We start from the raw sequence: 14215 nt of genomic DNA on the forward strand, positions 1-14215 counted from the left end.
TCAATGTTTGGTTAATTAAGGTAAGGAACCAACATTTGATTAAGGTTCTAGACACTTATTTTTATTCGCCAACATGGGCGAGTCAGCTTTAGCTTTCACTCGCCCGGCCCGATATTATTTTCACTCGACATATGATTGGCGAGCGGACGAGTGCCAAGCTCGCACGCTGTTTAAACGCTGTCGGGCAGCGTGCAGAATCGCTAGTGTGTCCTAGGCTTAAGCTAGCTGTGCCTGTCACAGGCAGACACGATAACACGCCAAGACGCACATTTGCTATTCAAATTTTTGGCTGGAAATTGTTCCCTGCACACATGTTTTTACGTCTTTTTGGGGACCACGCGGTCGCACTTTTGACACGCAGCGAGCGAGAGAGAGAGAGAGAGAGAGAGAGACCGTGGAGAGTGGAAGAAAGAGAGAGAGAGAGAGAGAGAGAGTCGCACAGCCTCGTTGGGCTAGAATACGTATGCATAATGATGCTCCCAGCAAGCCGTGGTTGGCTATTACACATGGTTTTTACAAATACGGCGGAGCGAGAGATTGCAGGCCCCCTCCTCCCCCCCGCACAGCCTGTGGCGACCAGAATACGTGGACAATACGCTAGCTGCTATAAATATATAGTTATGTGTCAGTGTGCAGCAGCTAGCGTGTGGCGGCCAGCGTGTGACAGTGTGTTGCAGATGAGCATTCCCCCACCTAAGGCCGCCGTAGCCGAGCCGGTGTAGGTGTGACGAAATCTGCGCAATGTTACGCTGCCTGCTATACGGATTCGCGCACCCGCCCTCCTTCGGCGCGCGAATTTGTATAGCGGGCAGCGCGAGATGCTACATACAACACCCCACGGTCGCGTGCGCCCAGTCCCGCGGAAGTGCGCGGCTTAACCGCTCTCGGCGGTCGGGGAACAACGCATCTTTTGCGCAACGCCATCTTGTACCCGGTCTCTCTGGATCAGAGACAGATTGGTGTGCGACGTGTACCTATGATTTCAGATATCATGAAGCCGGGAGTTGGTTCGTCATCATCAGCGGTAGCCTGAGTTAATGTTGGAAGCTGTAAGGAGTAAACAAAGACATACTTTTGGTTACGTAAATAATACGCACATACACTGATACAGTGATACACTGATACAGATAGCTTCAATGTAGTATGCGGATACCATATACTATTATAGCTCTAGTACTACTACTATTAGTATTACTACTAGTACTACTACTAGCTCCTGCTACTAGTACTACTACTACTACTACTACTACTACTAGTACTACTAGCTTGATGACCTTATGGTTATGCCAGTTATGGCAATAGCTTGAAATTTATCAAATCTGATAATGATAGGTCTCACAACTCCGTCTTCGGTATACTAGTCCCTTGGACTTTGAAGAGTTCAGACTATTACTTACGATGCTACGAGGTTATTACGTGAAGTACAAACCTTATCTATGAATGAAATCCTGTCTCTAATTCTTGCTGTATGCATGGCTATTGACGTATAAATTGGCTATTGACGTATAAATGTAGGCATTGGCATGGCATGTATTAACACATCAACATGATAGATAATCTGTTCTTACTTTTACTTAATCCTATCTTCTCATTCATCCTAGGCAAAATTCATGAACCTATGAACAGACAGCACTGATTGAATTACAAAAATAACTACATTATAATTTGCATGTTTACTGCTATTACACTGGAAGCCACCGAAATTCAACCTCGAACGAATCCACGGCTACTCGGTAGTACTCGCCTTCCGACAGCGATCCCACAATACATCGTAGTTTCCGAAGTAGACGACGGAAGTGTACGAAGTATTCCGATTGGCTCGAAACCGACTAGTGCGCCACCCAGTGACTTCCTGGTTGGACATTTTAGTGCATGTATGCAAGTGAAAATTTGCTCAATTTAATGGTCATAACACCTTGGCAGGTGATTTGTTGTGTTGGTTACCTATGATTCTGCTATGTGATCAAACAGGGCATTTTGATTTAATGTCGTGATCAATAAACCCAGTATAGTGGATAGACTTTATGGAGTACATTGACAGTGTACTGTGTAGTTTCCCAAAAGTGAGTCACAAGTTACACTGACTTGGCAGTGACCATTGAATCAGGTGATAGACAGTATGGAGGCTATAGCTAAACACGACTTTCATGCGACAGCAGAAGATGAATTGAGTTTTACGAAAGGATCAATACTGAAGGTAATGGGGCTATGTACTTGTTGTAGTATCTGATCTTATATATTACTAAGTAATAAACTATTACGGGTCACATAGCCACACCCACCATCCTGCACTGTGTACGTAACTGAACCTCAGCATTAGCCACAGGCACTTGGAACGTCTCAATAAATAAAAAAAGGTAAATAAACACGAAATGTATTTACTACCAAAGTCTTAATGTTTCTCTACTCTATTTCGCCTATAATCACCTGTAAATGCCGATCAAATGCTCATCTGCAACACACAAGTACACCGCACGCTAGCTGCTGCACACTAGATACAATAATGTAACCCAAACCCAAGAGGATAGGGGTTTATCCTCTTGGGTTTGTGTTACATTATTGTATCTACTGCACACTGACACATAAATATATAGCAGGTAGGAAAGCGTGCTGCCAAAATTCGCTAGACGCTCGCTTGATTTCATACGAATACAACACAAATATTCAACCATTCTACTCCATCTTTGTTTCTATTTGAAGAACAGTGTTCACTTGTTATAAAAACATACTGTCTGTGTTCGTAACCGAGCTGTGCCACTCGAAATCACACAAAGCCTGACGAAATTCTTGCGTTTGCTCCCGTTGCGCAGTTTATGTAAATGGCTGCAAGTACAGGGCTATAGGCGGCGCACTGCATTTTGGGAAACTACCACGCTGCTTTCCAACTCCCCGTGTGAGCCCCGTCAAAGCCGCCAGTTGAGCGTTGCAAAAACGTTGCAGCGTTGCGCAGAGGTCCCAAGTTAGAAAAATCCAAGAAAGGGAGCACTTGTGATAATGGTCCATCGCGGTTTTTTCGCAGTGCGCAAAAACAGGAAAAAAGTTGTGGCGGGCTGCGATATGTGTTTGTCGCGGCACACCACCATTTTTTATAAAGTATACATGTAAAATTTAATTTATGCAAATTCATGTTAATTTATGGGTTCACATTTATTTATTATTATATGAGTGTATTACACATTGGATCACATTAATGCTTGACATTTGTGGCCTTTTATTGTTTGCTGGAATCAAAGTACATCAACAACAATGGCAAATTTTGTAATTTACTGATGTAAATTTTCATATGGCTGAAAAATGTTACGACCGGGAGCTTCTGGACTCATTCCGGGGCACCGGGAGCAGCGTGTCGTACCGGGAGGATCCCGGTGAGACCGGGACACTTGGGACGTCTGGCGTTGCGGCGCAAAAATGAGGTCACGAAGAGCTCCGGTGGGTGTTTCCTGATTCCGACAGCCATTTACATAAACTGCGCAACGGGAGCGAACGCGAGAATTTCGTCAGGCTTTGTGTGATTTCGCGTGACACAGCTCGGTTACGAACACAGACAGTATGTTTTTATAACAAGTGAACACTGTTCTTCAAATAGAAACAAAGATGGAGTAGAATGGTTTTGTGTTGTATTCGTATGAAGTCGAGCGAATTTTGGCAGCACGCTTTCCTACCTGCTATATATTTATGTGTCAGTGTGCAGCAGCTAGCGTGCGGTGTACTTGTGCGTTGCAGATGAGCATTTGACCGGCATTTACAGGTGATTATAGGCGAAATAGAGTAGAGAAACATTAAGACTTTGGTAGTAAATATATTTCGTGTTTATTGTAATACCATTATTTTTATTGAGACGTTCCAAGTGCCTGTGGCATTAGCCTAGGACTAGGTGCTAAGTGACTAAATCAAGCCTAGTATTAGTAATACTAATGGAATTTAATTAGTTATCTATTAAGTTAGCGTAACTTAACAAATTTTATATCATGATATTATTTCATTATATATTGTGTATTATTTATTATACTAGCGTATTACCGGTGACATGGTGGCATGCCGATGAGTTTAGTACTATTTATCAGACAGTAGTATGGCAAAAGACAAGTGATAGCTAGTTCATCCTAGTTGTGTCGAACATAACAACTACCACATGAACATAAACTTATCATGCTTGTACAATGCATGAAATTAGACAAAATGTGAACAGGCCCACCAAAAATTTTAAACAGTCCCTTAGACAAATTGAACAGGCCCTTAATTTTGTTCAATATATTCCATTATTAATAAAAGTATTACCTTTGTGTTTACGCAGTGGCTATGCGTCCGGTCATCCATTACAAAGCTCAGCACAGATTCCCAAATCCACGTCACGATTAGGCCACACCCCTTTATAAATAGTTGATTTTACTGGATATACTATTGCTTCAAAAGTTACAAAAACACATTTTTTTGATAAAATACCTAAAGTTAAGTAATATTATGGTAAAAACTTATTGTTTATTGTTTTTTTACTGAAAAAATATTGTTGGGTTCACCGGACGCGTAGCCTGGGAGTTGGGCGTCGGGTAACTGGACGCGTAACCACGGTCTTGTATTTATTAGGCATACTCATATTATTTCAGTATATTTCATTGCTATCAGTGGAGTTATACTTTTTTGACAGGAATTGCTGGAACATGATTTACTTCTTAGTAGTCACTAAGTAAAAACTAGTCAGGAAATTAATAAATATCGTGGATATAAAGGCAAGATAGGCAAAATTTTGAAAAGGGCAAGTGGACTGATTATATGGGCGGTTTCAACCGGCGGTCTAGGGGGTTGAACCGGTTGCCACCAGCAAAATAGCGCTAATTTCGCACACTGTTGTAGGAAGATCAAACAATATTTTATTTGTCTGGGATGACAATGACATCACAACCAATAATAATACAGTTAAATTCATTTTAAGATGTTAGTTGATGCATGGAGCATTGAATCATGGTACTAGATCAGGCCTATCTATTTTTATGACGTCATGCTTTATATAGTGTACATATTTGCAGAACTTTGTACCCAGGGTGGGAAATTTAGGTGGGTTACAACTTACAGTAGGTTGATACCTCAATTCACTCTGGGCAATCTCCTAACTGAATCTGAGTTTAAAACCAATGTATCTGCTGACAAGGGTCTCAATATTTGTCGATGTGTAAAACGGTGCCGTTTAGTAATAGGTAAACGTTTGTACTGTCTTTGGTTGTTGTGTATCGTTTCACAGCTTTTATGCATCATGTTATCGTAAGATTTAAATACAAATATGCCTAGAGCTGCATTTTGCAGTATATTGCCACTGTACGTTGTTAACGTCCACCCGATGTCACTGATAACTTTGTATTTTCTTTATCAACGCTTAAAAATAGAGAATATTCATGTATAAAATATGTGAAATTCAAACCTTATGGATTGTTTATGCTAGAAATACCGATCTTATGCTGAACATGGCGTAAACATTTGCCTCACACCTGTTGTGGTTGGTGTAAGAGTAATGTGTAATATCAGGAGTAGATAATTTAGGTTCTCTATTATCTACTCCTGGTAATATCTAACCCACCCAAAGAGCTGCAGGATCGTGCACATGTCGTGTTCGTAGCCTCTTCAGTTTTTAGCTCATCTGACGTAGTCTGGTGCAGCTTGTAGAATCGCATGATTGTCCGTCCGTCCGTCCGTCAACAGTTGGGCACAAATCTTAACCGCTCGACGTACGGTTAAGATATTTGGGACGTGGGGGGGGGAATCCTAAAACGAGTTGGGATGTCGAAGCTGTGGGTCAAAGGTCAAGAGGTGTAAAAGAAGGGGGAACATTCCCTCCTTAACTTAAGATATAGGGAGGAAATGCAGAATTGCGGCACAAATCTAAACGGCTCGACCTAGGCTCGTGATAGTCGGTGTATAGCATCATGGTAGGAAAAGCCATCACTGTGCCGAAATTGGAGGTCACAGGTCAAAGGTCAATGGGGCACAGGGCAGACATTTTCTGAGGACATGGTCTGACGGAGCGATTGAAAAACTTTTTTGTTTCAGCGGTGACCTACCATTTTTATGGCTTTATTGAAAGGACCATGAAATGTACTTTCCGCTGACATGCGAAGAGTAAGTGTCGGATAACCTTTTGACCCTCAAGAAGAGGGTTAAACATGGATTTGTTTACTGTTAGAAAGAATTTGACTGCCGGGTTTGCTAGTAGAATCTATACATGCCTGGATGTATGAGGCTACAATGTCACAGTGAAATTTCAAAAGCTAAATTTGGTTGAAGAAGGTTTACGCTCCTTAAATCGTATAATTTCTATGGCATTCTGTACTGTCAGTGTGTTACATGTAACGTATGCTACTGCCAGTGCATGTGGTGGTGATAGTACTGTGTAGTTTTTGCCTGCGTTAATTAGTTACAGGTGGCAGCTCTCTATTTCAGCCTGTAGGCTTGCGTAGGTAAATGGATGAGTGCTTACCTATTCTGTCTTGCAAATAGTTGTTGCTACTACGTACGATGGGAGCTTCCATCTTTAATCTTAAGACACTTAAACGTACACGCCATCTCGGGGCAACTCATAACGATCCCAACAAACATTCCTTCGAGAAGGTTCCTGATACCATCCCTGTGCCTTCCACTGTTTCGGCGCGTATGTGAACACATTTGGGACTAACAGGGTTTACTAGAATCCCGCCACTCCACCACAGAGTCACCGCAGTAGACGTGAGATGAGCGCTGTCGCTCCGCGGCACTTCTTCTATAATTTCTCCCTTGCAATTACAAAAAGAATTATGCATCATCTGAAAGATCCAAGTGCAATCTGAATGAATTGTGAAAGTGGCGAGTCCTCGCAGCAAAATTAATGCATAGATATACCTACTGTGAGCTCGTCTATCTTGTAAAAATTCACTACAACTCATTTCTATTGCTACTTTCATAACATTTCTTCAGGAAATCTAAACGAAATTACTTCTCTTAAATGAAAGTAGCACCATAGCGATGTTTACACATCCGGGACACAGCCAGCGATCACAATTTTCATTAACAGTTCTTTTCTATGATAAAACAAGTTCTAATTTATTATTCGATGTTTCGGTATACCGGATCGTACCCAGGGTACGTTCCGGCAGTACCCCGGGGGGACATAGACCCTATGGGCTGTTATAACTTGTATTTGTGGCGCCGTTTTCTAATTCCATTTTCGTGTATCTCAGGAGTGTAAGTTTGCTGTTCATATTCTGTATTATTGCCTAACTCAGCACAAACTCATTATAATTTTTTTATGCTAGAGTAATCAGTATTATGTCTGTTATTAGACGAGACCTAATTTGTCTACACGTGTATATTTATTTTTCGATTTATTTGACAGATAATAATTTTAAGTGTGGATATATATATCAAGAGTAGATAATAACACATGTGTTATGTGTAATGTGTTATTATCTACTCTTGATATATGCTATTTCGAAGTCCCTGGGAACAAAATTCATTTTGTATTCATTATCGTTGTTATCTGTTGTTATTATGTATGCAAGGAATAAAACCAATAGAAAACATTCTGTCCTAAGCATAGTAAAACTACTCTACTCTGTGCTATTCTGTGTACAACATCTCGTTGTAAGCATGTTTTTAGAAAGCACGCTGAGACGGGGCGTGATATTCCATGCGTGTACAGCACACGCATAGTTTATCTATTAGTGTGATCGCGTGGTAGAGAGTCTATAGGGTTGAGGACACCACATAGCGAGGGTGAGCAGACTTGGAACTGTACAGGGGGGGATGGTCAACAGAGACATATTTGAATAGCGACAGTTGGAGCTTGGGACCGACCCCAGCTCAGCAGTTTGCTCTGCTGGCCCGGCGATCCATCGCGCTTGTTTATGCTTCACCCCTACACGCGAAGACTGGGTCATAAAAACAAATACTAGCGCTCTTCGATTATCACGAAAATAGTTGCCTGACATACACGTTAACGCCGGCGTGCGTACTACACGTACAGTAACAGCGGCAGACAGTAAGTATGGAATTGCGCAGAACGTAGAACAAATATGTCTCGGCATGCACGACTGCATTCTAAGCACAAAGTGTAATTGATAAGCTGCCAATTAGGTATGTGCGTGCATGCGTGCGTGCATGTGCTGGGCATGTGCGTGCGTGTGTAGTATTGTGTACACGTCTGCATCTTCATAAAGTAAACACATTCATTTACATTATTATATGATTTTGATTCACGATGATGTGTTAGGCTGGCATCTTAAGTTCCGTGTTGCCCTGTCGAAGAGTGCCCGATCATTTGCTCATTAACTTGTCTGGCAATTCTGCCATTAACTGCCTAGCGCCACGAACGGGTTTACACATCGGCCAGCGATTTTTAATGAGAATCAAGGGAAGTCGGAAGCCTTGAAGTTGGAGTGACGGAGGAGGCTGTAATCGGCGTGTGTTCGCAGGTGCTGAGTAAGGATGAGGATGAGAACTGGTACCGGGCCGAGTACAACGGACGCGACGGATTCATACCAAAAAACTACATCGAGATGAAGCCGCATGAGTGAGTACCCCCTCCCACAGCACCACACGCACGCACGCACGCACGCACGCACGCACGCACGCACACACACACACACACACACACACACCCCACACGGCGTCGCAAACGAGCAACACGTGTGTCCACCCCATTCGGAAAAAATGTTGCCGGAAAAGCGGCGAACGCGGGAGAAATCGTCTCTCGTACAGCAAGTCTCGGTTCCCCGCGGCGTCTCTATCACGCGCGTCTGCGCGCGCGCGCGTGCCAAACGCCTCCGCGTCCAAATGTGGAGTAAGTGCCGTCGCTGCCGCGCATAGCAGGCCTATGATGCATTGCGTTTTGAAAGCAGTTTGCGCGTACACGTGTAGACAGGCGCGCGTCATTGCTATCCGTACTACTGTGCGCGCGTCCGCTCCCCTGCGCGTGTGAGCTGGTGGCGCGGGCATGCTGGTCTTCTCGTAGTGCTCACTGTCGTCGTAGAGTGCGGGACGGATTCCATCTTATAAACGTTACGACACAACACTTCTCAAAAGTTCTTACAGTTCCATGGTTGGACGGACGGGAAGGAAGGGGGGGGGGAGGACTGGATCTCTATGGGATTCTCATGTATCAACAGCTGCATCTAGTCGCAAAAGTGAGCAATATAAAGACACATGCATTCGTGGACACCTGGCAAACACTTGGCGCGCACCGCGCACGATAAGAGAGCACTAGTCTATCTAGCACATGAAAAGTCGCAGAGAGAGAGAGCGCGGCTAGATCTATACAGTGAGGAAGACACGGTGCGCGGATCTTATTTCCCAAAACCCGGGCAATTCCCGGCATCGCCGGCGAATCCTTTATCGGAAAGAAGCGTTTCGCACGCGCGCGGCGCACGCGCGCGGGAAGGAAGCTTCCGACGTTGCGCTCACGTTTTGGTTTTTGGCGTCCTTGTTGCAGCTGGTACAAAGGCAAGATGAGTAGACAGGAGGCGGAGAGGTTGCTGATGAAACAGAAGCACGACGGAGCATTCCTCATACGCGCCAGCGAGAGCTCTCCCGGCGATTTCTCGCTCTCGGCCAAGTATGTGCGCCGGCTCGTCTGCTGCGGCGGCGGCGGCGGAATTCGCCGTGAGGCCGCCCTTGGCGAGTTTCTCGTTTGTCAGCCGGCTCCGGCGCTGTCATGCCCGGCTGGAGCGGTTTTATCTGGGGGTTCATTGTAACCGTAGTGCGGATGGCTGCGAATGCAGCGCCACTGCAGCGAATATCAGATTTTGTTTGTAAATTCGGCCCGACGCCGTCCGACGTTCTGGGAGAGCTGGGGTTACTGCAATCGTGTAGTATTGTGAGTAGGAGTGTATGTTTTGCCGGAGGTGGGAATCATGAGAAATCGGCGGCTGCCCCGCGAGTGGCAGTCATGCGGTGGTCAAGGCAGTTAGCTTTACGCGTCTAGACAAGAATTTCCCTATCAGTAGGTGAGATTTTCTACACCCACAGTGGTCTGTCTATAGTTGCGCCTTATCTTCGTTTAGCTGTCAGACGAGCTATTGTAAAAGTATTAAAATGCTGCTACGCTGGGCCCCGGGGCGCGCTGTTGCTGTGTTGCAGCCGATGCTATTATTTACATCTGTATCATTTACGTACATAAAGCTATGTACATCACCACTACCATCCCCTACAATAGCTGGCTGCTTTCCGCCATGTACAGGTCAGCTGTGAATGCAAGGCGGGCGCATCATTACTAAACGTAGTTGTTAGGACGGGATGGGTTATCGCCGAGGGCCTACGACGAACGCAAATTGTGGTGTTCCCCTAAACGCGTTTCGCATCGTTTTGGCAGTGTAGCCGCGGGGCGATGTGTGGGCCGGTGTGTGGGTCGGTACTGGTACTGGTGCTGCCACCGATTGTACGCAGGTTGTGGTGGGGGTGAGGGTGGTGGTGGTAGTGGTGGTGGGGGTGGTGGTGTGGTAGTTGGTAGTGAAGGGGTGCCAGGGGGTGGGGGTGCTGATACCAATTGTGGTGGTGGTGGGGGTAGGTGGGGGTGGTAGTAGTCGGATGTGGGTGGGATGTGGGCCAGTGGTGGCGGGGGCGGGGCGGGGTGTGGGGGTGCGACTGGGGGGGAGGAGGGTCCAGGCATGCACTGTGTTGATGGTGGCGGGGGCGGTCTTCTGTGACTGTGGTAATGGTGCGTGCGGCGGGCTGGCGGCCGCGCCTCGTGTGCGGCGACCACGTGTGGTGAGGTGCTACGAGTTGTGGGGGCCTGGCGGAGTATGGGTGGTGATGATGGTGGCGGGGCTGGGGTCTGTGCGTGTGACGTGTTGATAGTGGTAAGTAGTCCGTGGGGCGGAGGTAGGCGTGTGCGACGGCGCGGGGTTGTGCGCGTTGACTGTGGTGATGGCTGCTGTAAGTAGTCGTGGGGGGCGGAGGTAGGCTGGTGCGGGGGCGGGGTCTGCGCGTTCGCGACTGTGGTGATGTGGTAGTAGTCGTGGCGTGGTGGCGGGGGGTGGGTCTGCGCGTCGCAGCTGGGTGATGTGTAGTAGTCGGGGGGCGGAGGATAGGTGGTGCGGGGGCCGGGGTCTGCGCGTACGTGACTGTGGTGACTGTGGTAGTAAGTCCGTCGGGGGCGGAGGTAAAGGGGGTGGGGGGCGGGGGTCCATGTGGCCCGTGCCGACTGGTGGTGATAGGTCGTACGTACATTAGTCGGAGGGGGGCGCGGCAGGTAGGGTGGTGGCGGGCGGCGGGGTCTGCTGCGTGGCGAACTGGTGGTGACTGCCGGGGTAGTCATCGTCGGGGGGCGGAGGTAGGCGTGGTGGCGGGGCGGGGTCTGTGCTGATGCGACTACGCGTGTCCGAGGGTGGCTAGTGACGCTTGCGGCCGCGGACGGTACGGGGTGTGGCGCGGGTGGGGTGCGGTGGTCTGTGCGTCCGTGACTGTTGGTGATGGTGTCAGTCAGTCGTAGGGGGGGAGGTAGCAGTGGTATTTATGGCCACAACCTGATGGGCGGAGGTCTGACTGGCGTGGGACTGTGGTGACATGGTGGTTGTGGTTGGGGTTCCAGGCCTGCCGAATGAGTGGTGATGGTGTGCGGGGGCGTGCAGTCTAGGTGTCGTGCGAGCTGTGGTGGGATCGTGGTAGCTATGTCGTGGGCGCGAGGGTAGGGTGGTGGCGAGGGGCGGGTCTGTGCATTTGTGAACTGCTGGTGAGATGGATAGTAGTCGTGGGGGCCGGAGGCCTAGGGCTGGTGGCCGGGGCGGCCGGGGTCGTGCGCTGCGACTTGTGGTGATGTGCTAGTAGTTGCGGGGGCCGAGGCTAGGGCTGTGATAGATGTGGCGCCGGCAGGGTCTTGTGCCCTGTGCGACTCGTGCGTGATGGTGGTAGTGGTCGTACGGGGGCGGAGGTAGTGTGGTGTCGGGTGTTGGGGGCACCGGTGCTCCTACATGGCTGGTTCAGAACAAGCCAACGCCCGACGCAGCTTACGCTCCGCCCTGTCGCGCCAGGTTATATTATATCTGCACGAACTGGGGCTGCGGCGCGAGCGACCACATACGTCGCATTGGTATGACCAGCCGACAGCACGTTATGCCAGCAACAATTGGCTTCGGTAACAGGACTACGAGACTCTTCACGGGCGGGGCGTGCGCAACAGACCGGCACGCGCACCCTAGAAGATGCAGAGAGGAGACGCCGATACACGTGCAGTGTTTTGGCGACAAAGATCTGCGCGCGGGCGGAGAAAGGAATTGCGCAGCGTGGATTCCTTAGGCAAGTTTTCATCGCCTTGGTGAACACAGCCATATGTGGCCTCCTAGCTAGCGACAATAAGCCAGAGATCTCGTATGCTGCTTCTGTGATGAATGCAGCTTCTAGTTCAAACCCGTTGATATTAGGCTCAGCAATCCAAATTTACTATGAGAATTAATATATATATATATATAATATATGATATACATATATATATAATATATATAATATGATATATAATAGTAGATATATAATATTATCTAGAGAGAGAGAAGGGAGAGGAGAGACGGAGACGAGAGAGACGAGAGAAGAGAGAGAAGAGAAGGAAAGGAGGGCCGAGGTTAGGGATGGGAAGGAAGGAATGTTGGGAGGGGTGAGGGTGTGAGAGAAAAACAGTGGTTACCCAACAGAGGATGGGCGAGATATATGATCTATAGATAATAGAGAGCAAAATAGAAATAGCAAGATCGAGCGAGTGGAGGAAAGGAGGAGGGAGGAAGGGAGTGAGGGACGCATAAAAGTGAGAAAGAAAGTGACTGGTGAATCGAGGAAGGTAGAGAAACAGACCGGTGACAGGAGAGAAAAAAAGAGTTAAGGACAGCCCGAGGGTTTGTGCATGCATGCGTACACATTTCATCGCATATCATTTCTGAGTTTGCATATTTTCACAGCTGCACATATAAGTTGCACTTATGGTGTGGAATTTTAAAGAGGGTGCAGGTGTGGGTGGGGAAATGACTCACTCTACGAATTGTGTTAGCTAGTATAGGAAAAGTAAGTATAGCTCAGTCACACAATGTCATAGAATTACACATATATTTGAATCCGAGAGCAACGGCGAATGCAACGTTTCCAGATAAAAACTATTAGCACAAACTTTAACAATATATTTTTAACCATAGTTGAAACATTAATATTAGCAGTTAAACTATTAGTTTTCAACGCTGACGTCATCGCCCGTCTGGGCAGCTTTGACTGGCAGGCAAGGGTATCACAAATCGTGAAATCACCTGCGGCGTTCACTCCGAATGTTATTATAATTTTGACGTTCTTATTTGTAAATTATACTGCTTCTCCAGATTTGATCCATCTGTCCAGCACTTCAAGGTACTGCGGGATGCCAATGGCCGCTACTTTCTCTGGGTCGTCAAGTTCAACTCCCTCAATGAGCTTATTGACTATCACAGAAACACGTCAGTCAGTAGAACACAGGAAATCTTCCTTAGAGACATGGACGCTGAGGCTGAGGCGGTAAGTTAAGCAAGAAGTGCGTGTTTGTTTGCGTGTGTGAATGAGAGTGCGTGCGTGCATCCATGAAGTGCACACGTGCGTGCGTGCGTGTGTGCATGTAAGTGTAAGGTTCAACTACTCCTTTCTACTGACGGAACCAATATTTATTATTGTGAGTGTGTACGCATATGCATAACATTTTATTTTCAGGGTAGTATAGCAAATTTTCACTAACAAACTCAATTTATGTGTCATCTGCCTGCGTCATGTAATGTCTTACTTTTTCTTCTGCAGCCAAGAGCCGTACCCAGTTCTGGGAAAAAAGAAACGGTAAGACACTTCTTCATTCTCAGTATTTCGACAAAAAAAAACAGTGATTATGTTAAAGAATGCACGGTCGAACTGGTCTTCATTAATAAGTTAATTGAGATGCATGTAGCAGTCATTTTCATACCAGGGTAACGTTTAATATATGATTCAGGTCAAACATGATGTTTAACACCGTAGTATTCATGCCCGTACATGGAATCATACCGTCCGTGCCTTTTCAAAATGCACGCTTAAACTCGAAACGAACGCCCGCGATGTAGAACGTACACCCAGGGGCGGATCTAGGGGGGGTGTCCAGGGGGTCCGCACCCCACCCTTAATTTTAAAATGCCTACAAAATTTCTCCATATTTTTTTAGGGCTAAGTTTTTCTGATAAAAGATTTACTTATATATATATATTATCATATACAACCATATATAATA

The 14215-nt window shown here is 46.7% G+C and overlaps 2 protein-coding genes across 3 annotated transcripts in view; one reads left to right on the forward strand and one right to left on the reverse strand.

Annotated features, from left to right (window-relative positions):
- The window catches only part of LOC106806176 (AP-4 complex accessory subunit tepsin-like), a 6492-nt gene extending 4743 nt beyond the window's left edge, over nucleotides 1-1749 (reverse strand). Inside the window, exons 1-2 of one of the 2 annotated variants that reach the window (XM_014808042.1) lie at nucleotides 1569-1749; nucleotides 975-1047 (exon numbers count right to left, since the gene is read on the reverse strand). In XM_014808042.1, coding sequence (XP_014663528.1) covers nucleotides 975-993 — 19 coding nt within the window. In that variant the 5' untranslated portion in view covers nucleotides 994-1047; nucleotides 1569-1749. Of the gene's footprint in view, nucleotides 1-974; nucleotides 1048-1429 lie in introns of both variants that reach the window. The other variant, XM_014808041.1, reaches the window with a different exon arrangement.
- A 101-nt stretch (nucleotides 1750-1850) lies between these two features.
- On the forward strand, nucleotides 1851-13791 carry LOC106806164 (protein enhancer of sevenless 2B-like; the record flags this gene model as incomplete). Its single annotated transcript, XM_014808026.1, is given in 5 exon segments — nucleotides 1851-2197; nucleotides 8436-8533; nucleotides 9452-9574; nucleotides 13311-13482; nucleotides 13756-13791. Coding segments are annotated over 5 exon segments (507 nt in total), but the record flags the coding sequence as incomplete, so codon positions are not given.
- Nucleotides 13792-14215: the final 424 nt, after the last annotated feature.

This window comes from Priapulus caudatus, unplaced genomic scaffold (assembly GCF_000485595.1).
Source record: "Priapulus caudatus unplaced genomic scaffold, Priapulus_caudatus-5.0.1 Scaffold145, whole genome shotgun sequence".
NCBI classification, from domain to species: domain Eukaryota; kingdom Metazoa; phylum Priapulida; class Priapulimorpha; order Priapulimorphida; family Priapulidae; genus Priapulus; species Priapulus caudatus.